General features: G+C 34.6%; 1 protein-coding gene across 2 annotated transcripts in view; it reads right to left on the reverse strand.

Annotated features, from left to right (window-relative positions):
• Positions 1-26783, reverse strand: part of LOC112058625 (titin homolog) — a 75370-nt gene that overhangs the window by 13747 nt on the left and 34840 nt on the right. Inside the window, exons 1-2 of one of the 2 annotated variants that reach the window (XM_052891435.1) lie at positions 10112-10272; positions 4493-4870 (exon numbers count right to left, since the gene is read on the reverse strand). In XM_052891435.1, coding sequence (XP_052747395.1) covers positions 4493-4870; positions 10112-10257 — 524 coding nt within the window. In that variant the 5' untranslated portion in view covers positions 10258-10272. Of the gene's footprint in view, positions 1-4492; positions 4871-10111; positions 10273-26783 lie in introns of those variants that run through there. The other variant, XM_024099545.2, reaches the window with a different exon arrangement.

Genomic DNA, 26783 nt, shown 5'->3' on the forward strand with positions numbered 1-26783 from the left:
GGATGTGCTTTATCTTAAAGTAGATAATTATAACGACAATTACAATAATAGGCGGTAGACTGTAATTTTGTATATTTTTTGCGATTTAAAAGAGGAGTCACAGCTGAGCTGATGGCATTAAAAATACTTCCGCAATTTTAGCTCATTGTACGTTATGTACGTTACTTAGAATCGCGAGGTTATGGGTTCAAATTTGATAAAGATCTAGTTGGGTGGTTTTAACCACTGGCAAAATATACCGCGTAGATCCTTGTTCGGTTGAGGGGTATGGATATACCTACGTCTTTTTAGTTCAATTGATAGTTTCAACTGTCTTATACTACACTGTCTCTTGAAATCAAAGATTGCAGTCAATGGTTTGATCATCTCCATAATTATTAGCTTATATATAACTAACAGTTAGTACACTACAGGGTCACAGGCCGCCATTCTTTTAAGAGACATTTTCGGTTTTAGGGTGATAAGTTTTAAATTTGTAACGATCTCTATGAGATCCGTCTCTTCCCAACTTTCGAACTACGGACTGAAATTTCTTCTTCTGAAAAAAAGAAGAAAGAAAAGCTGAATAACTTGTCGTTTAATAGAAAAGATATCAAACGCGGTCAAATCTATGAAGCCCACAATATAATCAGCCGCGTATGTAGCATGACTAGATGTAAGAAAACTCGTGTGCAAACGAATGAGGCCAGAACATTCTGTTGATGATTTGGCCGCCTCAGCCCGCATTGTGGTCTAGCCGCATTGTTTCGGATTTCTTTCAGCCGTTCCTTTGTGTAGTGCTCTGACCGGCCATGAATATGCAACAGCTTTCTAGAACTAAATAGCTTAGGCATGTCGGGCACGATCTGAGCTTGGGTTAGATATTCTTAACCTCATACCCTGAAGATAGCTAAATCCTAATATCGAATTTCTATCTCATAAACGTGAAAGTTTGAAGTTTTTTCAAAGAAGTTGTTACGAAGTGCTACCCTGTCTTCATCAAATTGAGGCGATGGGTGTTACGCCTTTTTTATGCGAGATAGATTCGCATTTGACTATGATCTCACCCGATGGTAAGATAGTAAGATATAGTCCAAGATGGGACTCGCTTGCTTTGAGGATGCCTATTCACACTTGTTTTAAATATTTGTATGTTGTTGATTCCTAGGAATATCAACGTAGGGATGAAAACTCACGCGGCGTCTTTCGTCACCTCGTTATGACGTCGAAAGCTTATCATCATCATCATCCATCATCATTATCAGTAGTAGAGACGACACTTCATTATCGTCTTTACTACTACTAAAATATTCCTTTAGATAGGTACGGCTAGTTTCTAATAATTGCATTCCACTAAAGTTACGTTTGACTTAAATGGAACACGTAATTAGTGACAAAAATTTAGTCCTGATAACTAGTAGCTCCTTAATAGTCTACTTGACCCCACTTAAGTTAATTTGTTTAAAAAAATAATAATTACTGAGTTACCAAGAAACAGGCTAGTTACATAGGATAAACTATGTTAGAAAATATAATTAAACTTTAGTGAACCATAATTTCTTGTAGGTTTTCTAAAAGAGCGTTTAAGTTTTGTCTTTGGCCAACTATAGATGTTCAAGACTATTTAGGAACTTTAAAATCCTGTCGTGTTCCGCTGGCGCCTAGCTATAATGGCAAAACACTTCAAACAACGTTCGAATTTTAAAATTCACAACAAGCTTCGTCCATTTGTGGATTCCTAAACGCAAAGCGCGGGTGACAACGTGCTTTGATATAACAGGCAAGGTCAGCGGGTGTGTTAAGTAACTTTTGTATACAGAGTGTTTTTTTGGATATATTTTACTTTATAGCAAAAAAAAAATATATTTCACTCAATAATTATATTTATAAAAATGTGAATTGATTACTGAATAATATTTATATGAATGGTGAATTTTATAACCTAAAATAAAAACACGTATTGTTCTAGCATTAGTAAATGGATTTTACAGATTCTCTTTCATACATATCATATCAGTAACTTTAACATTAATGACACCAAACCTTTTGCAAAATAAAGCCAAACTTAAATGTTAAAGAAAGAAGAAGAAACATCATGTCAGCATGTATATGATATTACAAAAACTTTGCAGGTAAGAGTTTTATTAAGACGCAAAATGCATAATTGTGTATTAACATATTTTCTTTTACATATTTTTATTAACATATTTTCTTTTACATATCTATACTAATATTATAAAGCTGAAGAGTTTGTTTGTTTGTTTGATTGAACGCGCTAATCTCAAGGTCCGATTTAAAAAATTCTTTCAGTGTTAGATAGCCCATTTATCGAGGAAGCCTATAGGCTATAATTTATCCCCATTTAACCGCGCGGCGCCAGCTAGTTTAACATATTTTTATTATTCGTGAAAAAATTAAAGATATTTCTGAAAGTGGCTACAAAAAATTCATTGTTCGCTAATTTTATTTGTAAAAAACTATTCGCTACTGAAAAATCCTTATAATAATTTTGTCTGTTACCATGTGATATTGCGATAATTGCAGAAATCATCCTGTATACGAGTATCTACTAATACACTCTTTATTAGAACGAGGTCGAACGAAGAGGTTGCCTCTGCGGTTTCTCAGGTGACTATTTGACATATGAATTATTAAAGTAGAAATTTATAGGTGATTGGAACTGGTTTATTTACATACATATGTATACATGGAACGTGTTATGTAATATTATTCACCAATAAACCTACTTCTAAATATAACCTATGTTACAATGGTGAACTTTTGTAGTAAATCTTCAACACAAGGTTAGAGAAAGAGATCAAGTGTGATGCAATAATATTTTGGCAATTTAGTTTACATTTTGCTCTTAATCTCGTAGTTATAAATTATGTATAGCTGCTTCATTAATCTAGTCACTAGTTGTTAATACTTAGGATAGAACTGCTGGACAAAATACAGCCAATCGAAAATGTTCCTGAAGTAATTCGACAAGAAGAAAACAAAACAACTACTGTTATATAGCAGAACCAATAAAGCAGATCTAATATAGCTAGGAGTATAGTAGTAGGTATGAGGTATCCTCTTATCTCGAGGAGGCTCGTACTCAACAGTGAGTCGAATATTGGTTGTTAATGATTAATGACTAGAAAGTGTGTGCAAATTGCAACGAAACTTAATAAAGCTGTTACAAATTAAACTAAGCGATTAGTTAATGTTTTCCTCAGTTCGCTATCTATATAATTTGATTATCGAGTTGTCTGTTCACGCGACACAATAAATATTACAGTTGGTTGAGCGCGGTTATGTAATAAACCACATTCTAGCGAGGTGGGTTTGCGAGCCGTTTGGAGTGACGCGAATTTCAATTTGTGTACACTGAATGCTTTTTGCTTGTGACATATTTGCTTGTAGATCTTAAGTCATTGCAGATTTTAAGAAAAAGCAGGTCATGAAAATTTTCATTAAATTAACTCAATACAGACTCCAAGTTTGTGAATACTAATTTACATTTATCTAAAAACCGTTAAAGTCGTAAAATAAAAATAAAAGGTTTAGAAGCCTAGCCTTTAGCCTCTTGTTTTGAAAAGAGCTTTGAACAAACCAAAAAAGTAGTCCCATTACAATTAATACATTAAATAAAAGATAAAAAATCTTAAATTGAATGTGTTAATTTACGTAATTAACACAAATAAAAATACATGTATATTGATTATAAATATGTTTGAAAGGGGGCCAAAATGTAAAGTTTTACAAATGTTTTGTGATGTTTACTTTGCGTTTATTCAATTAAATTGTAATCAGAATTTGGTTAAACATAATATTATAGTAAACAATATTTTTACTTTGAAATAAAATCAAATTCTAATATGAATTTTAAACGTTTTTCCTAGGAAACTTACAAGTAGGTATAAAGTAACACCACGGAGGTTGGTCCGTGACTAACACAGATTCAGAGTTTTAATTCTATTGTGTGGCCACACCGGTTCTTGAACGGTATGTAGTATCGCTGATAGATAACTATCTGTATCAGTCGGCCTGGCTCGCGCCGATAGTTCGAATCATTGCTTATTGCACTGATTGTATTAACTGTGCCAAAATGTACTGTAGCGGTTGTTTATAGCGATTTTTTTATATTACCAGAAAGATACACATTTATTCGATATTATGAAATTTTGTGTGCGTGTATAATTCAATAGATATCTATTCCTGGATGGTTTGAAGATACAAATTGTATTTTCAAATCATCCTTGACGCTGCTGTTGCAAAAATTCTAGTATAAATTCTAATGTAAATGGCGCTACGAAGTTCGCCGGGTTAGCTGGCAGGTGTAAATATATTTTTATGCCTTCATAAATATAATTTATGAAGGTGTAAATACATATTAATATAGAAAATATAATTTATGATGGTGTAAAAATATACTTTGTATCTTCAGACATTTTTCTTGATAATTAAAGATTTAATGCACTGATGATTTGTCACCAGAATGTGTGTAGTTTGTAATATAACATACCTCATGTACTTCCGATGCTCGTTGACAGGTACGAAGTATTCGTCGTACGGGTTTGTAGCATTCATGTCAACCTCCACATCCTTTTTCTTGGACCCGTTTTTAGGAGTCAAATTAATCAGTTCTAAGTTGACTGCTTCTAATGTTTTGGTGTCACCATTAGGTTCTTTACTGTGCCCGTTTTGATGGTTTTGTTGTGGACCATTGGAAGTGAAGCTGTCGTTGTGGTTGGGGTCTGACTCGTCGTGCTGGTACGCTCTGTTGTCGAAGCCTGACTGGGGGGAGGAGGGCGGGGAGGGCGGGCGATGCAGCGGCCGCGCTGGCTCCCTGGGGGACGCCGATCTACTGTGGCTATCCATTACTTTCGGGGCGGACTGACATCTGGAAAGAAAAGATAATGCAGAGTTAAATTTTGCTTATTCAAGAAGACGTTTTGGTGTCATTATATTTTGTTGCTTTTTTAATTTCCGACGCAAAAGATGGGTGTATAGATAATAAGTAGAGATATATATTTTTTTAAAGAAATTTGTCATATCTGATTCTATATTTGAAGTTTTATGTTTTGTTTCTTCATAATGTTCTACACTAAGGATAGGTAGGTGCATTTTTTTAAAGAATATATTTTGATATATACTCAGAGGTACAATTATCCGCCCTCTTTAGTATGACGAGTATATTAAAGTGGGCGGATGATTGTGTTTCTTTTCAAACCTCAAAAGTGTATAAAAGGGCTGGACTCATCACCGAGAGGTGGTGGTTCGATCCGCTGGACTATTGTCGTAGGTACGACAATAGTCCAGCCCTAATCTTAACACAGTGTTTTCTTCTTGGAGGGGAACGGGAATATTGGTTATGATTAAAAGATATGACAAATATTCTTTAAAAAAAAACATGACCAATATTCCTGTTCCCCTCCAATAAGAAAATATTGTGTTAATACCGGTTGGTATGACAAAAGTACAACGGCGATCTAATCTCTAAGACATCTTGGTGTTGAGTCCCACATATTTAGCAAGGTGCTATTGAGGATTTGAACTGTTACTGAGAATTTCTTGAACGAAAGGACAACTTAACATTCAACAGGCAGTGATAACCCATGATCTCATGACTAGAAGACGCAATGATTTAACAAGATAGTTTGATACAGTAGATATCAAATATATAGCAACTGAGCCGTTATGAATTATGTCCTACACGATCACATCCAGTAAGTTGCTGTACGAACACAACAATAACATACAAGAAACAGGTTCCTATTATGATCAGTATCTATCAGTACGCGATTTATTGTGTATAACGTGGCACGAAATGCATTGGTCACGTCTCGGTTTCGACGACCGAAGTTTGAACAATATCCCGTTTACAAAAGATTTTGCCGCTTGTTAGGATTTGCATTAACGTTTCCATGTTTGTAACATTCGGCAAGGAAGTACAGTTTTCATTTTATTTCGCTAACTGTGGCCTTAGGCGGTGATGAAAGAACACCACAATAATAGCGCCTGTCTACGCAAATGTAAAATTAAGCAACTTGTTTTCTTTTTTTTTTAATAGCAACACTTAGAGCCTTTAATTACTGCTGGCGGCAACCAGTATTGGGGTAATCTAGTCAGTGGCGATCACAATAGATCGGGAGCGGCCAACGCGATACAGAGACCTCTTGAAGACCTGCAAAGCCGCTACATCAAGAAGAATAAGAGCACATAGAGCCAGTTTCACCATCTTCTGATAAGAGTCTAAACATAAATTTTGACGCATTCTTACTTTATGTTAAATGATAAAGATAAAACTGAACAAGCTATCTGACGCTTGTCAGAAGTTGATGAAAACGACCCTTAGTTTTTTCTTAAGTAAATGTAAAATTAAGTATAGCCTGACTAGAAATACAAAACACATTATTGACTGGAGTGCCACTAGTATTGTTTATCCTATATTAAGCTATATTCAGGCTATAACTACAATTCTTTTTTTTAATTAGCAACACTTTGTTGTTTTTCTAAGTAAATTCTCATGTTTATGTAACTTCTTTTCTTTTTCCAAATGGTTAAGTATATTTTCTTGTAAAACAAGGTGACACCGTTAAGATAATCTCATACTAAGAAACAGGAGATTTGGCGAGATGACTCAACTGGTTTTCACAACATTTATTTATTTATTTATTTATATATAAATAAATAAATAAATAAATAAATAATAACCATTTTAATTTTCTTTAATCCAAATAAGTTTCTATTTTAAACTACAAAAAAAGTATATACTTCATTTACCATTATATTTTTCAATTCAGCGAAGTTCGCTATAGCTATCATCACTATCGCTATTGATATCGCATTCCACCCCATCCCATCCCATCCCATCCCATCCTTTTGGGGTCGGGAGGCCTTTTTAATGTATGTATGGAAATTCCCATCCGAATAACGTGTAAGTGAAGTGAAGTTTTTGGCTGGTGGCTTTGGCCATGGCTATTTACCACCCTACCGACAAAGACGTACCGCCAAGCGATTTAGCGTTCCGGTACGACGTCGTGTAGAAACCGAAAGGGGTGTGGATTTCATCCTCCCCCTAACACGTTTGCCCGATTCCATCTTAGATTGCATCATCACTTACCATCAGGTGAGATTGTAGTCAAGGGCCAACTTGTAAAGAATAAAAAAATAATGTGATCTTAGAAAATACGTGTAAGTAAACTTAATAAAGAATATAAGAAGTAGCTACACTCTAAAAATGCTTGCAATGCGTCGCCGCGCCGTCCTTACTCTCAATGTGTCGACGAGGTAAGCCACCTTTTACTCGACTCGACTCGACTCGGAGTTCAGTCATATTGCTATTTTTCCGAATTCCTGACATTCCTTTCTTAGACACATTATTCAGATTTTGTAAGGGTTCGAGGCTAGAAAAATGGTGCGGGGCGGAATATCCAAGTAGTGTCTCCCATAGGACTAGTATCGTTTGGAGTGATGGGATTTGTGAATCCAACCAGGGTGACCGGGTCAGATCAATCTAGTCTCTGACGCGCCTGTCACTATGGTTTTCAAACAATTCAAATCCCAGTTAACAAATAAGACCTCGTCTTCGCTCTGATGCTTCATATACATAGTTTGTGAGTTTGATATTTATCTACTATTTGAACTCTTTTGTTGTGTTTAGAAATATATTTTCTATTACGTTCTACGTTGAAAGTGGAGACAAAATGTTTTTTGTATGCAATAATTAAGTTCACGGTCGTCGATTATATCAGTTTTATCTCGATCTTTTCTAATTACAGTGTCAAGGGCGTCCATTTTGTTTTGCTCATTTGTCACAAAATTACGTTGACGACGTTTTGTAAAATGTTTATAAATTTTAAAATTTATTGCTTATTAAAAATATGCTTTATTTGCCAATGACATAATTAGGATTTTGTTTATGTGCTAAATAGAGAAATTTATATCAATAGTGTTTTCTCTCTGATAATGTATTGGGATATGCTATTAAGGTTTATATTTAAAAAGGGGGGTAAAATACCTCCATATAAAATTGGTCATCTTTATATGATGTAAATCTATGTCAAAATCTTCAAACACGTTATTCACAATTTTTTTTTGCAAATTCACCAAAAAATCTGTTATTTTTAATGTGACTTCAAAGAGTTGAAGACCAACTTTATTTTGCAGATCGCAGTTCGGTTGATGATTCACTTGGCACTAACCAGCTATTTATTGTACAGTTTATTTGGTCAATTATTTCATGAAAATCGCAGTTGACCGTATCTAGTTTTAAGGTCAGTGATATTACAAGAGCCATCGAGAGTCACATGATTTCACAATTTCATTGGGTACATTTTTGACAAGGTCTTGTATTAACACTTGAGGTTGTTTGCGAGTAAGCACCCATTCGCACGAAAGTTTTTTTAACGGACGTTTAAAAAGCGTTCAAATAAAGTATGAAGTTATAGGAAGGTATATTTCCAACGCCCAAAATTGAAAATGCAATACAACTCGAAAAAAAGCAACGAGTTTTAAAAACGCTGCCGTGTAACTTGGGAATGCATTTGTTGTATTTGAACGCTTTTTTAACGTCCATTAAAAAAGCTCTCGTGCGAATGAGGCATTATCGAATTTGCTTACTATCTCGAACGACCTTTAGTTAAGCATGCCGTGTAACCGGATTTATGTGGCAACTTCTGAAACTGAACAGCGGATAAGCTCCTTGCAATGATATCTATGGGGAGTATTTAATTCGATCTGTGATCACAATATACGAGTATGTCATCATTAACAAAAAATATTCAGAGCACAAGTCTCCTCTCAGCATGAGTGGGGCTAATAATCCAATGATTCACACAAGTAGACTTAAAAGTATATCAAGGAGTTGATAATGGTGGTAGTGTATATATATAATTTACGTGTAATGTATTGTGAATACAGCCGTGATAGCCCAGTGGATATGACCTCTGCCTCCGATTCCGGTTTGAATCCGGTCCGGGACATGCACCTTCAACTTTTCAGTTGTGTGCATTTTAAGAAATTAAATATCACGTGTCTCTAACGGTAAAGGGAAACATCGTGAGGAAACCTGCATACCAGTGAATTTACGTGATTCTCTGCGTGTGTTAAGTCTGCCAATCCGCATTGGGTCTTTAGGTCACTATTGGCCTAACCCCTCTTAATCTGAGAGGAGACTCGATCTCAGCAGTGAGGCGAATATGGGTTGATAACGTATTGTGAATGAGAATGATTAAATATACCTAACTATTGTACTCGAATTAAAAATTATCAGAATTTAGATCTTTTTAACTTGATATGTCAAAACAAATAGTCTACACTAGTGTCAATAAATCGCAAAACCCAGTGTCCGTCCTCGTCTCACCAACACACACACTGTGTATGTCTGTAACTTGGCACGTTACACGCTACATACTACGTGTGTATGTTTTGACGTGTCAAGTTAAAATAGTCTAGATTGTAAGTTTATAGATGTAACTTGTTATCAAACAACCATCGATAGCAAAAAACCGGCTGTCCTTCCAGGAGGGCAGCTCGAGGCAGGTGATGCACAGTTCAATTGAACGATCCAGCCGCACCATTCATTCGCTTCCGGGGCAATCAGACGATTGGCATTTGTTTTACGTTGCCGTTGAGCCTGTCACGACGTGGCAGATGATATAAATGATATAATACATGGAATTCGAATTGATTAGAAAATAACTAAGACAAGTATTTTGAGAAATAATTGAGAATTGTTGAATTAAATTAAACGACAATTAATTTAAGTTAATTATAGGAATTAATCAACAATAATAATAATAAGTTAGGGTTAAGCCATGGCTATCTATTTTTTGCTTGCGGTGGTGGTTCCACGACGATGGCGACGAGTTGACTTAACCTTCTGGGTAAGAAGGTTTCCCGTAAGACAAAAAATATGATTGTCTATTGTTTAGTACAATGCTTTTGTTATTTAGTAGAATTATTTAGTAGTATTGTATTAATAATTTATTTTCTAATAATAATAAACATTTCGATAAAATAGGTTAACTTTCTGCTCACGTGTAAGGTCGATTCATCGTGTAATCATGAAGAAATGCCAGTAAGGAAAAAGCTGCAAAGGAAAGGAAAATCCCAAGAGGCCAAAAACGTTATTTCTCACCTTGACCTTGACGTGTTTTGCCGTCGCCGAACCGCTGGACCTACTACCAAGGACCTAGTGTAGTAGTATCGCGCATGCATAGAAATTGGTGTCTGGTGCTTCTTCCTATACCGCACGCTACGAACCAAGTTCCCGCCACCTGGCATGTTTCTCACTCACACTACACCGTTCAGACAGAGACGCACTATTACATAATTTGGCATTTTAGTTTTTTTAATGGTGTTTAGTAATTTATTGCATTACCCAACAAGTGGTAACGTCCGAGTGGGTGCGGTGTTCGCTCAAGTTTCATCAGATGACGAAGAAAACAATCACATAAACAACAATTGTTGTCATTGTTTTGTACAGGATGTGTTATTAATTGAATCTGTTTTTATGCCTTGAATCACATGTAGTTAGGATAGTATACATTCTTATGCGCTATGAAATTATACTTGAAAAGGCATACAGAAATAATATAGCAAAATATTATATAACCAAATCAAAATAACGAAAATAATAATTACACATTTTGAATAAGAATGTACCTTTAAATACCTAGACTGAAATATACTATAATTATAGTTTGCTACTAAAAGTTATACTAAAACTAAGTACAGAAAAAACATCACATTTGGTCCATCACTTGAACATTGATCACGTAATTGAATTTATTGAACATTTTGCATTAACATTAAGAATTATTAAAAAAATAATAAGGTAGAGTTCCATGGTGAACACGTCACAACTATAGAATTGACACAACCTTCAGCTATGGAGCTAATGATGACACTGATGGTAATATAATAATTCATTATCACTAATGATATAACACGTTTCCAACTGTGTAAAAATACTAAAATAACGACAAGGTGAAAATAAAATATGAATTTTAGAATTTTGGTTTTGGTTCACGCTGCATTGTGTGAACACACTCATGATTAAAGGCCCCGTATGGGTTCAAATCTAATCAGGCACACTATGATAATATCTCGTGTGTTTTTGCCGAGTTTATATTTAATTATTACAAAAATACTAATATTATAAAGACGTATAAGATTTAATTTTTTGTTGGTTTGTTTGTTACGTTTTAACTCAAAAACTACTCGGCCGATTTTAAAATTAGAAAGCTACATCTTCAACCAGTAATATGAGCTATATTTATACCCGTATTCTAATTAATAATAATAGTAACTATAGGCGTCAATTTCGACATGCCTGTTAATCATATATATTTCAGTAAACATTCATACGCTCTTTCTAGTTTATCATAAATATTGACTATCGAATAATGTGACCCGTGATAGCGCAGTGGATATGACCTCTGCCTTGGATTCGATGGGCATAGTTTTGAATCCGGCCCGGGGCATGCACCTCCAACTTGTCATTTATGTAAATACATTAAATATCACGGTGAAGGAAAAACATAGTGATGAAACTCTATATCTGAGAATTTTCCTAATTTTCTAAGTATGTGAATCCGCATTGAGCCATTATTAGCCTCGTTCTAATTCTGAGAGGAGACTCGTGCTCAATAGTGAGCCGAATAATATGAAATGATAATGATGAGGATGATTGTAACTAAGTACAAAACATACGCATAAAATTTTGGTGAACGAGACACACTGTAGAATATTTACATCAATAGTGACTTCATACTGAAACAATAACATACACAAGTTACTATCAATATGTAGACATAACTAGAACAGTTAAAGAAATACATACATTTTCTCGTTCATAATATTTTATTATCCTTATGGAGGATTCTATTCTATTGTTTATTGTATCCATAAGAAAATAAACTTTATTTTTTACTTTAATGTCAAAAGAGATACTTTAAATTTGGTAAATATGAACTAGAAATACAATTCATTTGGGATGATAAAAATAACACGTTTTCTTTAAATTCTTTACAACTTAGCCCTTGACTACAATCTCACCTGATGGTAAATGATGTTTGGAAAAGGTAATTTGATAAACAAGATCTGCAATGACTACTAATTTGTCAATAATTTAAGTCAAATAACTTCAAATTTCATAGATTTAAAAAATTTAATGAATGCTGTTAATATTATAATAAATGTATTTAATTTCAAACAGACTGCTAAAACTGTAACTCTATGAAAGTGTCTCCGAGCTACAATACTCGTATTTGATTAGTGAGCGAGCGACATTTTTACATGGAAATCGTTTTTCCCACAATTCTATTGTATTCTGCTAATGACTAATTGTGATTTTTATATTATACCATGGTTGTAAATTAATTGTATACTATTATGTTCTCGTGTAGAATCGAAATTATTAAGAAATCATAATCATAAACGTATATAAATGTAAATATATACTATCTCGGTGTTAGTGGTCGCACTCCTCCGAAACGGGTCGACCGATTTAAATGATTCTTTTTGTGTATTTGGTAGATATGAGAATTCGTAAAGTATTTTTCACGATTCTACCCCCACTACACATATAATCAAGATACGTGATAGCCCAGTGGATATGACCTCTGCCTTCAATTTGGAGGGCGTAGATTCAAATCCGATCCGGACATGCACCTCGAAATTTTCAGTTATATGCATTTTGAGAAATTAAATATCACGTGTCTCAAACGGTAAATCAATATTTTCATTCACCGCAAAGAAACTTGCATGACTGAGAATTTTCTTGATTCTCTACGTGTGTGAAGTCTGCCAATCCGCATTCGGCCAGCGTGGTGGACTAAGGGCTAACCCCTCTAATTCTGAGAGGAGACTTGTGCTCAACAGTGTGCCGAATATGGGTTGTTAATGATGAGTAATAAGTGATAGAATTATTAAAATCGGTTAATTAGATCCAAAGATTACCCCTAAAACACCACAAACTTTACATTTTAATAATTTTAATGGTAGAACAACGTTTGCCAGTTCAACTGGTTGCAGAATAAAATTCGTCTAACATATTACACAAATTGAATGCTGTAACTCCACCTAATACCGTAATAAAATTTTCTATAGTGTAGGAATGTTAACTACGCAGTTGTGAAAGGCTGCCCAGCCTTACCGGGCGCATACTAGACTAACTGCATTTCATACTTGCCTTCATAATCCCTGTTTTTGTTCAGCATGAGATGTGCAAAACCTTTGTCAATGGGCTACACAGTTAAGCTTCACTCACATTCAAGTTTTTATACTTCAATCCCTATATAGTTAACCAGGTATATATTATCCGATCTCTACAAAAAGGATCTACAAGATCGAAGCACTACAAAGTATATGCGCATCAAATTTGCCCTTTGCCCTTTTTATGAGTAGATAGAATAAAATGGCACAGGTGAACCAAGATCGTGGAGTTTGGTAGTGTTTTTCAAGAGTCCTATGTCTAGCAGTAGACTTCCAATTATTTGTAAATTTAAATGTTTAACAACAATTTTAAAATAGCTTGTTTACATTGTGTTGGTATCGTGCATAACAAGTAACACCTGATGAAACGTAGTTAATTTAAATCAAAGGCAGTCGCTTAAATTTTATTTGTATCTATCTATTGATTATTGACTCAGACCAAGTAGTGATGATGATTCGATTTACGTATTAGACCTTTTTGTTTTATTCAGCTGGTACTCGTAACTCATAAAAATTGCTACTATTAGCTCCTAGAGCCCGAAAAGTAGTGAAAAATATTAGGCCATTAAAATAGGCTGGTGATGATTTATGGTCCTTCGAGCCGGATAGCTAGTCATTCTATAGAATATGGTGTGTACGATTTCTAAGGCTCTTACTACAACGGTAGTGTCGGGGTTCGATTACGAATTGTTCACGCTCATTGCCCGATGCACGAAATACCGGCTCTAATCTGCACATGCTTGTGAAAGTGAGCTACGGGCTACATGAGTCACGACTCATGGCTTTAGATAAATATATGTCAGTAGAAAATCTCTGAAACCTTTCCATCTACTAACATCCCTAAAAGACGGAATTAGGCTACTAATTAAAAATGTAGTTGATTTAAGCTGAACGTAATTGTAATTTAAATTTTAAGTAACATTGCTGAACAAATAAATAGAAAATGCATTCTTACTTCTTAAACATTATCTTATTCTTCTTCTTTATTTAAAGGTATGATGTAATGTTATCGCTATTCTCACTAAAGATAACAAAGGATAAACCGATTTTTTTGTTTAAACCCACTTAATTGGTCCATGGAAAAGAAAAGAAAAGAGAGGATGATGAAGTTTTTCCTAAATTGAACGTCTCTAAAATTCCATTTCTTTTGTATTATTGTGTTCGTAACAAAATAAAATCATTTATACACATTGATTGATATCGTTTCAGAATTACGGAAGTTATTTCTAATTACTGGGTTCAAACCAACGAAGGTTTTTGTTTGGAGGTTGTATAGGCAATAAAATTTCTCGATTAGGTACGTTGCTTATTTATTTGGTCACGGAGGCTGCTAACTGCTACGTTTATTTGGTTATAGAGGTGTTATTTGGCTAATTGATTTAATTAAGTTTAGATGTTAATAAGTAGGTCACATTCAAATTCCGATTCTCACCAATTAAATAAAGTACCTCCTGTAATAATATCCAAGGCTCTTGGAAAATTAATTGTTTTCATGCGGATGTTATGCCGTAATAACTTTCGATGTAAACAAAGGAACTATGTATTAAATTGTTAGTAATAGGTTCTTATTAAATATAATAACCCAATAGTTATTCCCTATTTAATTTTGTCACAAGGCATGCGTTCTAATTTACCCTAAAAACCGGGAAAATGTATCTACTTCACATTTTAGTCTAGCTAAACCTAACCTAATTAAATACATTAAATGAATTTTGTGATTTAATATTTAACATACAAAATATATAGGTACGTATAAAAGTAAGGAAATCCAAATATTTATTTAGCGATAAAACTAGGTACTGAATTGTTAGAAAATATTTGCTTAAAACAAAATATTGATCGTTTTAGTTAGCGAGCTTTATTTTGAAATAAAAAGTGGCTTCTTCGAGATTATTCTGATCCGGGTGCGAAGGCTTTAAAGGTGACATCACGAGCTATGCCGTCTCGGTCTGTAGTGTTAGTATTATTGTTATTTAGGTAGTGAGGAATTAGTGTTATTTGTAACTTAGATGTGTAAAGATAAGTATTATTTATGTTTTTTTAAATTTTACTTTTCTGTATTTGATAGGAAACTTCAAGGAATTTCTCTATTAGGAACATTGAAAGGATGACAAAGAGAAGAGACACTTCGACGATTTCTCAGGCGGTGTCCTATAACCAAAGGGATTCGATGTATTAGGTATTTAAAATTTTTGATTGAAAAGCCTTTACTCTATTTTATACCTACCTACCTTATTCTATTTTATAGCGCAACCACACTCAATATCAGGATCAATCAATTAATCAATTAAGGTTATCAATCAATGAAACAACAAAATACGTCTATATATGACTCGTTACAGGACCTGCCCCTGTAGCCAAGTTCGAAAACTAGAAAAATGTATGGGACATTTGATATCGACAGTTCACGTGATCAAGATCTGTCATTCCCATACATTTTTCTAGTTTTCGAAGCGTTTGCGATCGAATAGAAAGAGAACCACGTGCGACTTGGCTACAGGGGCAGGCGTATCGTCCTAATCCAGAGCCTGGCTTTCCCCTTATATGAGAGATATATCAAAAGTGTTCGAATAGGTAAATCGATCTAATTATCTGATGTCATCAGATGTCCTTTCCATGACACAACGTAAATACCAAAGGTTCGTTAAACGATCAGGAAACTCCCTCGAACGATAAACAGTCGCGGATTTATGACGCAGGAAGGAAACTTACCCGTGCTCGGCACGATCAGTCTGTATTAAACTCTTAAACTATTCAATGGATGACCCAACTAAGATAATGTATGCATGTTAATGACTATTAACAATAGGGAAACTTGGTTCAATAACATATTATTTTTTTATTTTTTTAATCTGGGTTTTATCGCTAGTCTGTTTTGTTTTAATCTGGTTTTACCTTAGATCTCAATTTAAAGAGTCTTTGAATTAAATATAACTTAAAATGGTTTTTATCGTCTTATTCATAGCCACTACAGATGTTAATGTGTTCATCATCAGATGTTAATAATGATGACTAGCCTGGCTCTCCGAGGCAACGGTGCTGCCAAAGTCATTGTGAAAATTCATTTACTTCAAATTACTTTACACGCACTTTTGAAACGTCAGGTAATGTTATGAGATAATGGTGATAATTAAAGTTGAAAACCTTTCAACTCCGGGCTGTTTGTCACAATTTTTTTTTGTAAGATATAAAAGCTGAATATTTCAGCTGGTCTATTCACTAACTTTGGTCTATTAGCAACCTTATATAATTTACATGAAATCTATTTTTCATATTCCATAAAGCCAATTTTTAAGGAAAATCACAATGTCAAATACGCCTGTAAGTAATTCTATCAGTTATTTAATACGGAATCACGTGAGTTCAAGAACTACTAGCTAGATGGTCATTTTCGTGTATATCCACTGCACTCAACCTTAAAGAATACCTACCTGTACAGCGCATAGCCATAAAGTCTAACCACAGACCACCAATGGGGCATAAAAAACTACTAAACAAATCAAAACGTGATAAGAAAATAAGGAAGACCTTAAAAACGGCTCGGCACGGCTCAAACTAATACCAATAGTTAACATTTTCCTCACAAGCAGTTGCCTATCGTACATGGCAATCGGCAATGGCATCGTACATTTTGTATGCGGGCCAAAATGTACTTTAAAGCACTTGTCCAGCCCTTGTGCTCGATAATTGTAATTCAACAGGAGTACAGTCAAGGCCGTAAGGTGCAGATTTGCATGGACCTCGTATATACGGCATACCTCAAAACCGAAGTTGATCAAACATTCAGAGCGGAGCGTTGCAGCCAGTGGGCAATATTAGGTAATTCCGATCATGGCTGCTTGTGACACGCTACCCGATCTGCATACAATTGCGACTTTAACTAGTTTCCAACATCGCAACTTATCTTAAAATTTAAATTAGTATGAGGTCAGAGTTTTAAGTCTTTACTTACTGGTAGCTTTAGAGGTAAGACGTAGTTAACAGTGGAATTCATAGATGTTGTAGAGGATCATTTAGCCGCTGAGTGTCGAATTTAACCTCTATTTGTTTGAGAATTTGACACTCAGCGGGTGAATGATCCCTGGGGGTGCCCCTACAACGTCTATGAGTTCCATTGTAAATCAATTTAGCTGAAAATATGCTGAAAAAGCAACTCTTGAGGTCAATTGTTACAGTGTTTTCGTAATAACAATCAAACTATCAATACTACAAAAGATTATAGAATTAGGAAAAATTCATGCGATTTTGTTATATGATAATTCTAACTAGTATCACAGAATACATTATATTACAAACTAGTATTCACAAGTCTACCAATATAACTAAAAAAGTAATATTGTTTTTGCGGCGTTAGAAAATAAAGTTCCTTTGGGATACGACAAATCACAACATAGTACAACATAGTAATAGTTACAAGTCTCAAATTTATGGTGACTGAAGAAGAACCTCCCACTGATAAGGCACAATAGTAACGCGATAAAGTAGTTAAGAACATTTTTAACATATAGCTATTCTTCGAACTCTCACCTAATATTACAGGTATTTGAATAGTTATAGTTAATCATGGTATGAATTTTGTAAGTGCACATTAGCACTTGTGTTACATCCACATTATCTAATAGCATTGTGGCTTTATATGTTACATTGAACCTCAAAGCTTGGGAAGCTCGTGGGTGTTCCACGTTGATTGTTTGCTATAAATCGTGATGAAACGTGTAACCTACGCATTAGTGCCGACTGCTAATCAAAATTCCGGTTTTCTGTTTAATTCCATCAATTCTTAATAATCGTTTAATAATAATAATAATAATCGTTTATTTCTTAGTAATATTCAGTTTTAACAAATAGGGGCTGAAACCTCCTTGTAGGTATATAATAACCCGTGTTAGGAGGCCTCGCTCTTCTATAACAGAGGTATTAAAATTACTAAATTAACAAATAGTTTTTTCTTAATAATTATAATTACTCACAGTTATCACAAATGTGTGTGTGTGAGTGTGATGTGTGTGTGCGCGTGTGAATATGTGAATGAATGTGTGTATGTATGTGTGTGTGTGTATGTGTGTGTGCGTAAGTGTGCGTGTCGATGTGTGCATGCAAGTGAGTGTAATGCTGTATTAAATTTATGTCTACGTCAATTTGAGTTTATGTAATAATAGTGATTCTGTTTCTTCATAACTTTTTGTTTTTAGCCAGTTTGTAAGTGTAATTTTTATTTCGTGAAACTTAGTTGGGTAAATATTAAGCGTTTCGTTAATTTTATTGTACAGGTTTGCTGATTTTACCCGATACTGATTCTGAGAAAACGAGGTTTTTACAGCTGATACATTAATAACATTAACATTCCTCCTTTTGTTTTTATTAACAGGCACATATTTTAGGGATTTATGTATTTTTAGAATTGTCTGTAAAATATATAGCTGTCTTACAGTCAGAATTCCACTTGAAGAGTAAAGTGCGCTCGTAGGGAACCTATATGGCTTAAAGTACATGACCTTTAGTAGCAATCTTTGTGCTCTTTCTATTTCAATAAACTTAGTCTTGACTGCCCCGCCCCAAATTGGAAGGCAATAGCTTATCACAGATTGAGCCAAAGCAATATAAATTCTATTAAGCAGGACGTTAGAGGCTATGTGTCTTAACATCTTAAAAATCCAGATCAGTTTTCTTAATCTGACACTAATAACATCTATTTGGTCATGCCAAGATAGCCTCTGGTCTATCGTAACACCTAGGTACTTGGTCGATTTAACCCTACTAATAATGGAACATTCATCGCTGCAGCTACTATTACAATTAGACGAATGTAATACTATGCTGTATTCGTTATTTGGTTGAGTCCGATTGTATATTGAGAAACACATGAAGTTTGTTTTGAGAGTATTTAGGGTTAGCAAGTTATTACTTAACCACCAAGCAATATATGAAAGTCCTCGTTCCGTTAAAATCTTGACTTTTTCCCAGGTAGAATCATAAAAAACTATGGCCGTATCATCTGCATACGAAAAAATTTTAGCATTTGGAATTTTTAAATCACACAGTTCATTTATATAGATTAAAAACAGCGTTGGACCCAAGACGCTGCCTTGTGGAACACCGTAAGATATATTAAGGTCTTGGCTAATATATTTACCAATTTTTACTCTCTGTGTGCGACCAGTAAGGTAGTCTTTGAAAAGAGCAAGCGAAACATCTCTAATTCCAAGATTTTCCAACTTCCTTACAAGAATGGGGACAGAAACTGTGTCAAAAGCTTTTCTTAGATCTAGAAATGTAGCTAAGCACTTTTTTTTGCTGTTGATTTGTTGATCCACAAAGGAGGTAAGAGCTGTGACAGCGTCATCTGTGGATCTACCGTGCCTAAACCCATACTGTGAATCTGATAGAAGGTGGAATTTTTCCAAGTAATTTAATAACCGCGAATTCATTATTTTTTCCATTATTTTCGAAATTGATGGCAAAACTGATATGGGACGATAGTTATTGATGTCATCTTTGTCTCCACTCTTGTATATTGGAATTATGTTAGACCTCTTGAGCGCCGCGGGAAACACGCCTTTGTTAAAACATAAGTTTATTAAATGACAAATAATTGGAACAACATGGTCTCTAGCCAATTTTAAAAAGCTGGATGGTATATTATCCCAACCCGGGGAACTGTTTGATTTAAGATTCATTAGTATGTCATTTACTTCTTCAATGTTAGTTTCTAACAAGACAAAAGAATTTAATTGGGTCTTATAATTTAAATTTCGAGTTTCAAATGGTTCCTGCCTATAGTTAATATCCTCAGCTAGCTTTTTCCCTATATTAGCAAAATAATGGTTTACATAATTGATTGATTCTAATGGAGAAGACTTTGTGTTTAGTAAGTTAGAATTGTCAGAATTTGAGTGATTCATATTAGTTACTGATTTTATATTTTGCCATAAAATTTTAGAATTTTTAAGTGACATCTCTAATTGTTTTTTGTCATAAGAACGTTTTAGTTTTATAATTAAATTTTTACAGAAATTTCTATATCGTATGTAACTTATTCTTAGAATTTCATTTTTAGGATCTAATTTTAACTTTCTTTGCATTTTATTTCTATTTCTTATGCACTTTAGAATTCCGATAGTGATCCATGGTTTGATTATGCGTTTGTTGCTAGGTATCTTCACTATGCGCGAGTTTTCATTCAGCGCTTCGGACAAGTAGTTAAATAATTTATCAGTTACTAGTTGCGGGTCATAGCAGAAAAGCAGCTCTGACAGATTTTTCTGTGCCAGACTGTAATATAATAAAACAGTAATTCTTAATTATATCGTTTTAAAAATTGTGCAAATCTTAAAATTGTAGTATTTTTAAAAACACAATTGTAGTAATTGTGTGTGAAAATGTACCTTGGTTCAGGCTAAAGATAGCTTGTGGCATCCCTACCTCCTTAAGGAAAGGGATTATCTTAAGATCTTTAACAGCGTTTTTTAAAAACTTGCCACGAAGAGAAGTGAATGTCCACTGGGGATATTATTTCTCATAATATAATAAAAAACATACTTTATATTAGACGGTTGATGAGGCTAAAAATAGGAATAAAAAGAACAAAAAAAATAGCAAAATTTAATACGTAAAATCACGAAGGCTATCACAGGCTCTCAATTTATTCCTGCCTTAATTGATGTCAACTCTTCGTTTTACAGGAAACAATAATTTTGCAGAAAAACCGTATTAATATCAAATAAGAGCCAGCAAGGAACACTTCCGCCAGGATGCCGCCCTGTGTTCATCAACTCAACAAATATGCCTTTCAGACCGGGACACAGCAATGCAATGTCGGAGACACCCATAAAGGGTCGTTCTGTCCATATCTTCTGCTTCTGCATTCGGCCCCATCAGGCGATGCTTCTGCGCTTGCCCCAAATCCCTGGTGACGCCGCTGCGGTCCCATTAAAAAGCCTATGACACTTACAGTGGTATTCATAGACGTTGTAGGGGCACCCTCAGGGGATCATTCACCCGCTGAGTGTCAAATTCTCAAACAAATAGAGGCTAAATTCGACATTCAGCGGCTGAATGATCCCCTGGGGTAGCCCCTACAACGTATATGAATTCCACTGTTACACAATCAGAAAACAAGGTAGCAATAAGCGTGGCGTTGGTAGGTATTTCACCGGACTAGGTCTGTCACAAAAAGCTTTTCATACTTTATAGTTATACCATTATGAAAGTGTGCCCACGTTTCATGCATCATTATAATTATTGAAGATTTGTATCAGAGGATGGATTTACATACACCCAGCTGAGTTAACTCGAACAATAGCATCCTTCGCAGGTTCAGAGACTTGACTCATATGGTATGCGTGTACGCTGTACGCAAGCCCTCTCGCTAAGTAACCTTGCAGAGCTTTCAAGTCAAAGTTCTTGTGTTAGTCACGTTGATTGTGGAATTCATTCATAATTGGCTTGCCCGGATGTAATAAAGTAATTTTGCTTGAATTTTATTAAATTATTTTTAAATATCACCGGGATTTTATATTTAGAAACCGGAAGTCAATGAAAACCAATGATTATTGAAAATTGGTTTAAAAGTTATTATTAGTTACCGGTATATTTTTTACAACTTTAATGGTATGGAATTACTTCGTTTATTTAATTCAATGCTATGGAACTTTATTCGTATTATATCAATTTAAGGCCGACGAACTACGAGTATACAAGGACGAGGCACTCGTCTTTAGTTCCAAGACGCAAGAAATCTTTGAATAAAAAAATCCAAAACATGAACATTGTCATCGTGATTATTTATTTCTTCAAATAAGAAGGTAGTTCTAAATTTTTTGGAATATTTTTGATTTATTGAGTAGGTATGTTAATCGATTTACAAAATATGTTTTTTAAAAGGTGGTCTGTTGATGGGATCTTGGGGAAATCGCGAGAACCCTTCAAATTTTTGAGCATTTTGTATAAAAAAAACAATTTCATTATTAATGTCCCACAACCCTCTAAGTCTTATTTTTCTACCTCTGTTCTCTGTGTAACCAAACTTTTTGAGGCATATACCTATATAAAAATATATCTAAAACAAGGTTATTTAATGTTTATTTGAGTATTTTTTTATGTTTTTGTACTTTGTACATTAAGTTAATCAACTTTCGCCCTCACAGAACAAGTGTCGTGACACTCGACGACCTCGTTGCGGCTTTAAATTGATTCTGAATTAATCATACTCTATCCGAAACGGTTTGTTACGTATGATTTTCAACTACTATTCAAACTTTTGACGGCCTCCATGGCGCAGTGGTATGCGCGGTGGATTTACAAAACGGAGGTCCCGGGTTCGATCCCCAGCTGGGCAGATTGAGATTTTCTTAATTGGTCCAGGTCTGGCCGGTGGGAGGCTTCGGCCGTGGCTAGTTACCACCATACCGGCAAAGACTTCCGCCAAGCGATTTAGCGTTCCGGTACGATGTCGTGTAGAAACCGAAAGGAGTGTGGATTTTCATCCTTCTCAACAAGTTAGCCCGCTTCCATCTTAGACTGCATCATCACTTACCATCAGGTGAGATTGTAGTCAAGGGCTAACTTGTCAAGAATAAAAAAAAAAACTATTTGTTGCGGTGAGATACGGAGGTTAAGCTGTTCAACTATGTATGGACATAGTGTATACCTAAAAAGATAGATATTATAATCTTTGTTGCACGCCTGCAATGACTACAGTAAAAGACAGCAACTTCCCAACTAGTGACAATTTCTTGCAAGAATGAAAATCCTAATAGATATGTCACTTGAGTAGCTTCTCAACAATCATGGAACAAACAAGGCAGTTTTTATTTTAATTAAATCTCTCTGTAATTAAAAAAATTAAATATATTTTTTAGGTAAATTATTTCATTTTAAATTAACGTAATTCGCTACGTAATGGTACCTAGAATTATGAGTAATACAATGCCGTAATATTTTAGGATGTTTCATTATTTTTTTGCGTCATATAGCGTGATCGCATCACATACAAGCAACGGTATCTGCAAATTTGGCGCAAATTGCAGCTGTCTTGATAATATAGCTGGTATAATGAAGATTGATTATTACGTATAAATTTCAGTTAATATTTAACATAACTATGGTTTAAACGTTACTGAATTATTTATCATTCTAAATAAATTAGAAAAAAAATCGAAATAAAAATATTGAAAATCTGACTAGAATATTAAAAAATCGCAAAAATATATAGTTAAATTAAACATGACTAAACTAGCTAAGCTACCTAAGTAAAAATATTATTTTTGCTCAAAAGTAGTTTTTGGTTATTAGGTCGCTTAATCAAGAAGGTTTTAAAGGCTATATCACTATTCGAAGTTGATGCAACGAAAAATGCAGAGCCCAGGGCATACCAATGTAATGATTGATTAGTTGATTATATTGGCATGACTTAACATTAATATGGTGGGTGATTACTTTTGTAATTATATCATCGAGGTTTTAATTTTGCAATAATATCTTCAACTAATAGTTTCTTAAACAGTTTAATTTTCTCTTTTTTTCTCATCTGTACGACTCCTTATATGTAGCCTGAAACGCCGTTTTGGGTAACTGTAAAATGGCCAGTGACCATCACTGGCTACTCGGTATCGAAGGTAAATGAACCAAGCGCGTGGGATATTCGACATCGCCGCGCAAGGAGCCGCCGTTTGGTGAGAAAATGTTTCACTTAAAGTACGCAAGTAGAATTGATTTATTTAGTTTAAATTAACTGCCCATTTCGATTTAACGACCTTTTCGATTAAGTTAAGTGGGGATTGCAAGGTTCCTATTAATAAGGCTTAGAACTATAGGGTAAATAAGTCGTTTAGTGCCGTGTTGAAACAATTAGGGGAATTGACCACATTACAGTCTTTAAATAAGTAGGTTCTCTTTTTGACACATAACGTATGTTTGTAATCTATGTTTTCTCAAATACTACTTCGATTTGATGGGGTTTAGTTAAGTATATTAATGCATTTTTTAGAAAAAGCTTTTGGCATGTATTTGTATACAAAAAAAACATTTCATTCAGACACCGCCTAAGGTATTCGTGACCTACGATTACTTTGTCACTTATTTGAAATTGTTGGGTACAGTTACCCGACAATTTCGTAGAAGTGACGCAAAAAGGCATTAGGTATAATTAATTAGAAGTTTGCCTGCGGGGCAAACATTGGCAAAAAAGGTTTGACCATCATCTGTAACTATTATTGTCCGTAGTTTATCTCCGTTATCAATTCAATTCCGTTAATTCTTTTTTGTTTAGCTTTTGATTTGTTTCAATGTATCTGAGACGGTTTTTGTTTGTCTGCATACCTGTGTGTGATTTTACAAACTGACCCAGATTGTAGTATTGTGATTTGTAAGATACTATACTAATGCAAAATCCGAAAATTCCTCAGTGCCTGAAAACGATAGTCTTCGAACAGTGCTTCTTGCCAGTGATGACCTACGGATCCGAAACTTGGTCGTTAACTATGGGCCTCATGTGAAGGCTCGAAGTCACTCAGTGGGCGATGGAGCGAGTTATGCTTGGAGTGTCCCTGCGTGATCGAATCAGAAATGAGGAGATCCGCAGACGGACCAGTCACTGACATAGCTTAGCGAGTCGCGAAGCTGAAGTGGCAATGGGCAGGCCACGTAGTTCGAAGAGGCGATGGACGTTGGGGTCTCAAGGTGCTGGAATGGCAACCCCGCACCGGAAAGCGCATCATTGGTCGACCCCCCACTAGGTGGACCGAAAACATCAAGTGGGTTGCAGGCACCCGCTGGAGAGTTAAAGAGACTTGCGAGTTATAAAAATATCATTACAGAATAGCCTAGCTGATCTCGCCCCTACAAAGACCATTAACTATAAAGACCAAAGAAGACATTTCAAGCGTCAGTAACTTAATAATGTATTTAATATTAGACCATTTTCATTACCAATGACGATATGTCATAACAGTGGTTAAATAATTAAAACTGGTAACCGTCTGGACGTTACGAATCCGGTTTCATAGTTAAAAGTAATTACAACTAGTTTTCATTGTTCGTGCGTTTCCCGTAACAAGTTTCTTGTTCAAGTTGTGAACTGTTTAGAACATGTATTGAAATGAGGTATTTTTCGCACGCTTCCAATGATAATTGCGATTTTAAGAAGCCGGGGAAACCTGGGTACTGTGCCTCATTGGTATAGAAGCGGACTATACGGCAAGTCCTGGCTCCCTGAGTTGCCTAAGTCAAAAATAAATCAAAGATATTGGGATTGAGGTCCAAAATATCAAGTTAATGATATTCTTGTATAAACTATATAAGTAATCATTATTATTTAATTACGGTTACTGACGCCGCGCGGCGTGCGCGCGTGGTTTCGGTTCCCGTAAGAAAACGGGGATAATAATAAAACCTATAGCCTCCCTCGATAAATGGGCTATCTAACACTTAAAGAATTTTTCAAATCGGACCAGTAGTTCCTGAGATTAGCGCGTTCAATCAAACAAACAAACTCTTCAGCTTTATAATATTAGTATAGATTATGATTAATTGCCACATTAAATATATAATCTTGATTCAGGTCCTCGTCTGAGAGTCGTAATCCTCATGCGTGAGGGTAGTGATATCTATTTCTGATCTTCTTCTTTACGATGTTGTAGGTATCTTTCAAGGAAATAAGAAATCTTCAAAATGTTTTGTGTATATGTTTTGTGTATATTATTAATTATGTTTCATATTTATAGTGTATCTAGTAAGTATTAATATTTTATTATCTTTTTAACCTATTTCTGTTTCTATAAATATGTTTTACGAAATAAATTATCTGTACCTATGCGTGTACTAATTTCGATTTTGTCATACCTACTAAAACAGGTTGTATTGTATCGTTACATTTATTATACATATTATGTGTCTATATTCTAGTCAATGTTATGCGGAAGTTCGTATATTATATGCATATCATATTATTTATAGTAACCAGTTCGTCTAAAAAAACTACAATGACCGATATATTTCAAGGAAAAAAATACTAACAGTATTAGTTTTCGTTTAGGTATGGCACCAAAAAAACTATAGCTTTCTAAACGTAGAGTTATATAGTTCAAAATTCGATGAATATAAATATATATATATATATATATATACAATAAATAACAAAAAAATACTTTTAAATTAATTAACCTCAATTAAAAACCATAAATTAGATTACCAGACAAAACAAAATATCAATAAATGAAACTGCCCGACGCTTGAATCAGCTCGAAGTCTCTTAAACGCATAAGATTTCACTGCTCACTAAAATGACCGTTGATTAGATCATCAACGTTCATTAGGTTTTTTATTAAATTTAAGATTTGTTCGTTAGGTACAAGTATAAATTGACTAAAGAAGCAATTTTGGTTTTAAAAAAATACCTAAAGAAGAAGAGTTCTTTACTTTTGAAATAGAACATTCGGATCTTAGCCTACGAAGACCCATATTATTAAACTTTTTCTCCGTTCCTAGATCACACGTGGATCTCAGTTATATATCCACGTGTTAGTTAAATCACTTATATACATATACTAATTTCATTATTTGATTGATTTGATTTAATAAATTAGTGGAACGGG

The sequence above is a fragment of the Bicyclus anynana genome, chromosome 4, assembly GCF_947172395.1.
Source record: "Bicyclus anynana chromosome 4, ilBicAnyn1.1, whole genome shotgun sequence".
In the NCBI taxonomy this organism is placed as follows: Eukaryota; Metazoa; Arthropoda; class Insecta; order Lepidoptera; family Nymphalidae; genus Bicyclus; species Bicyclus anynana.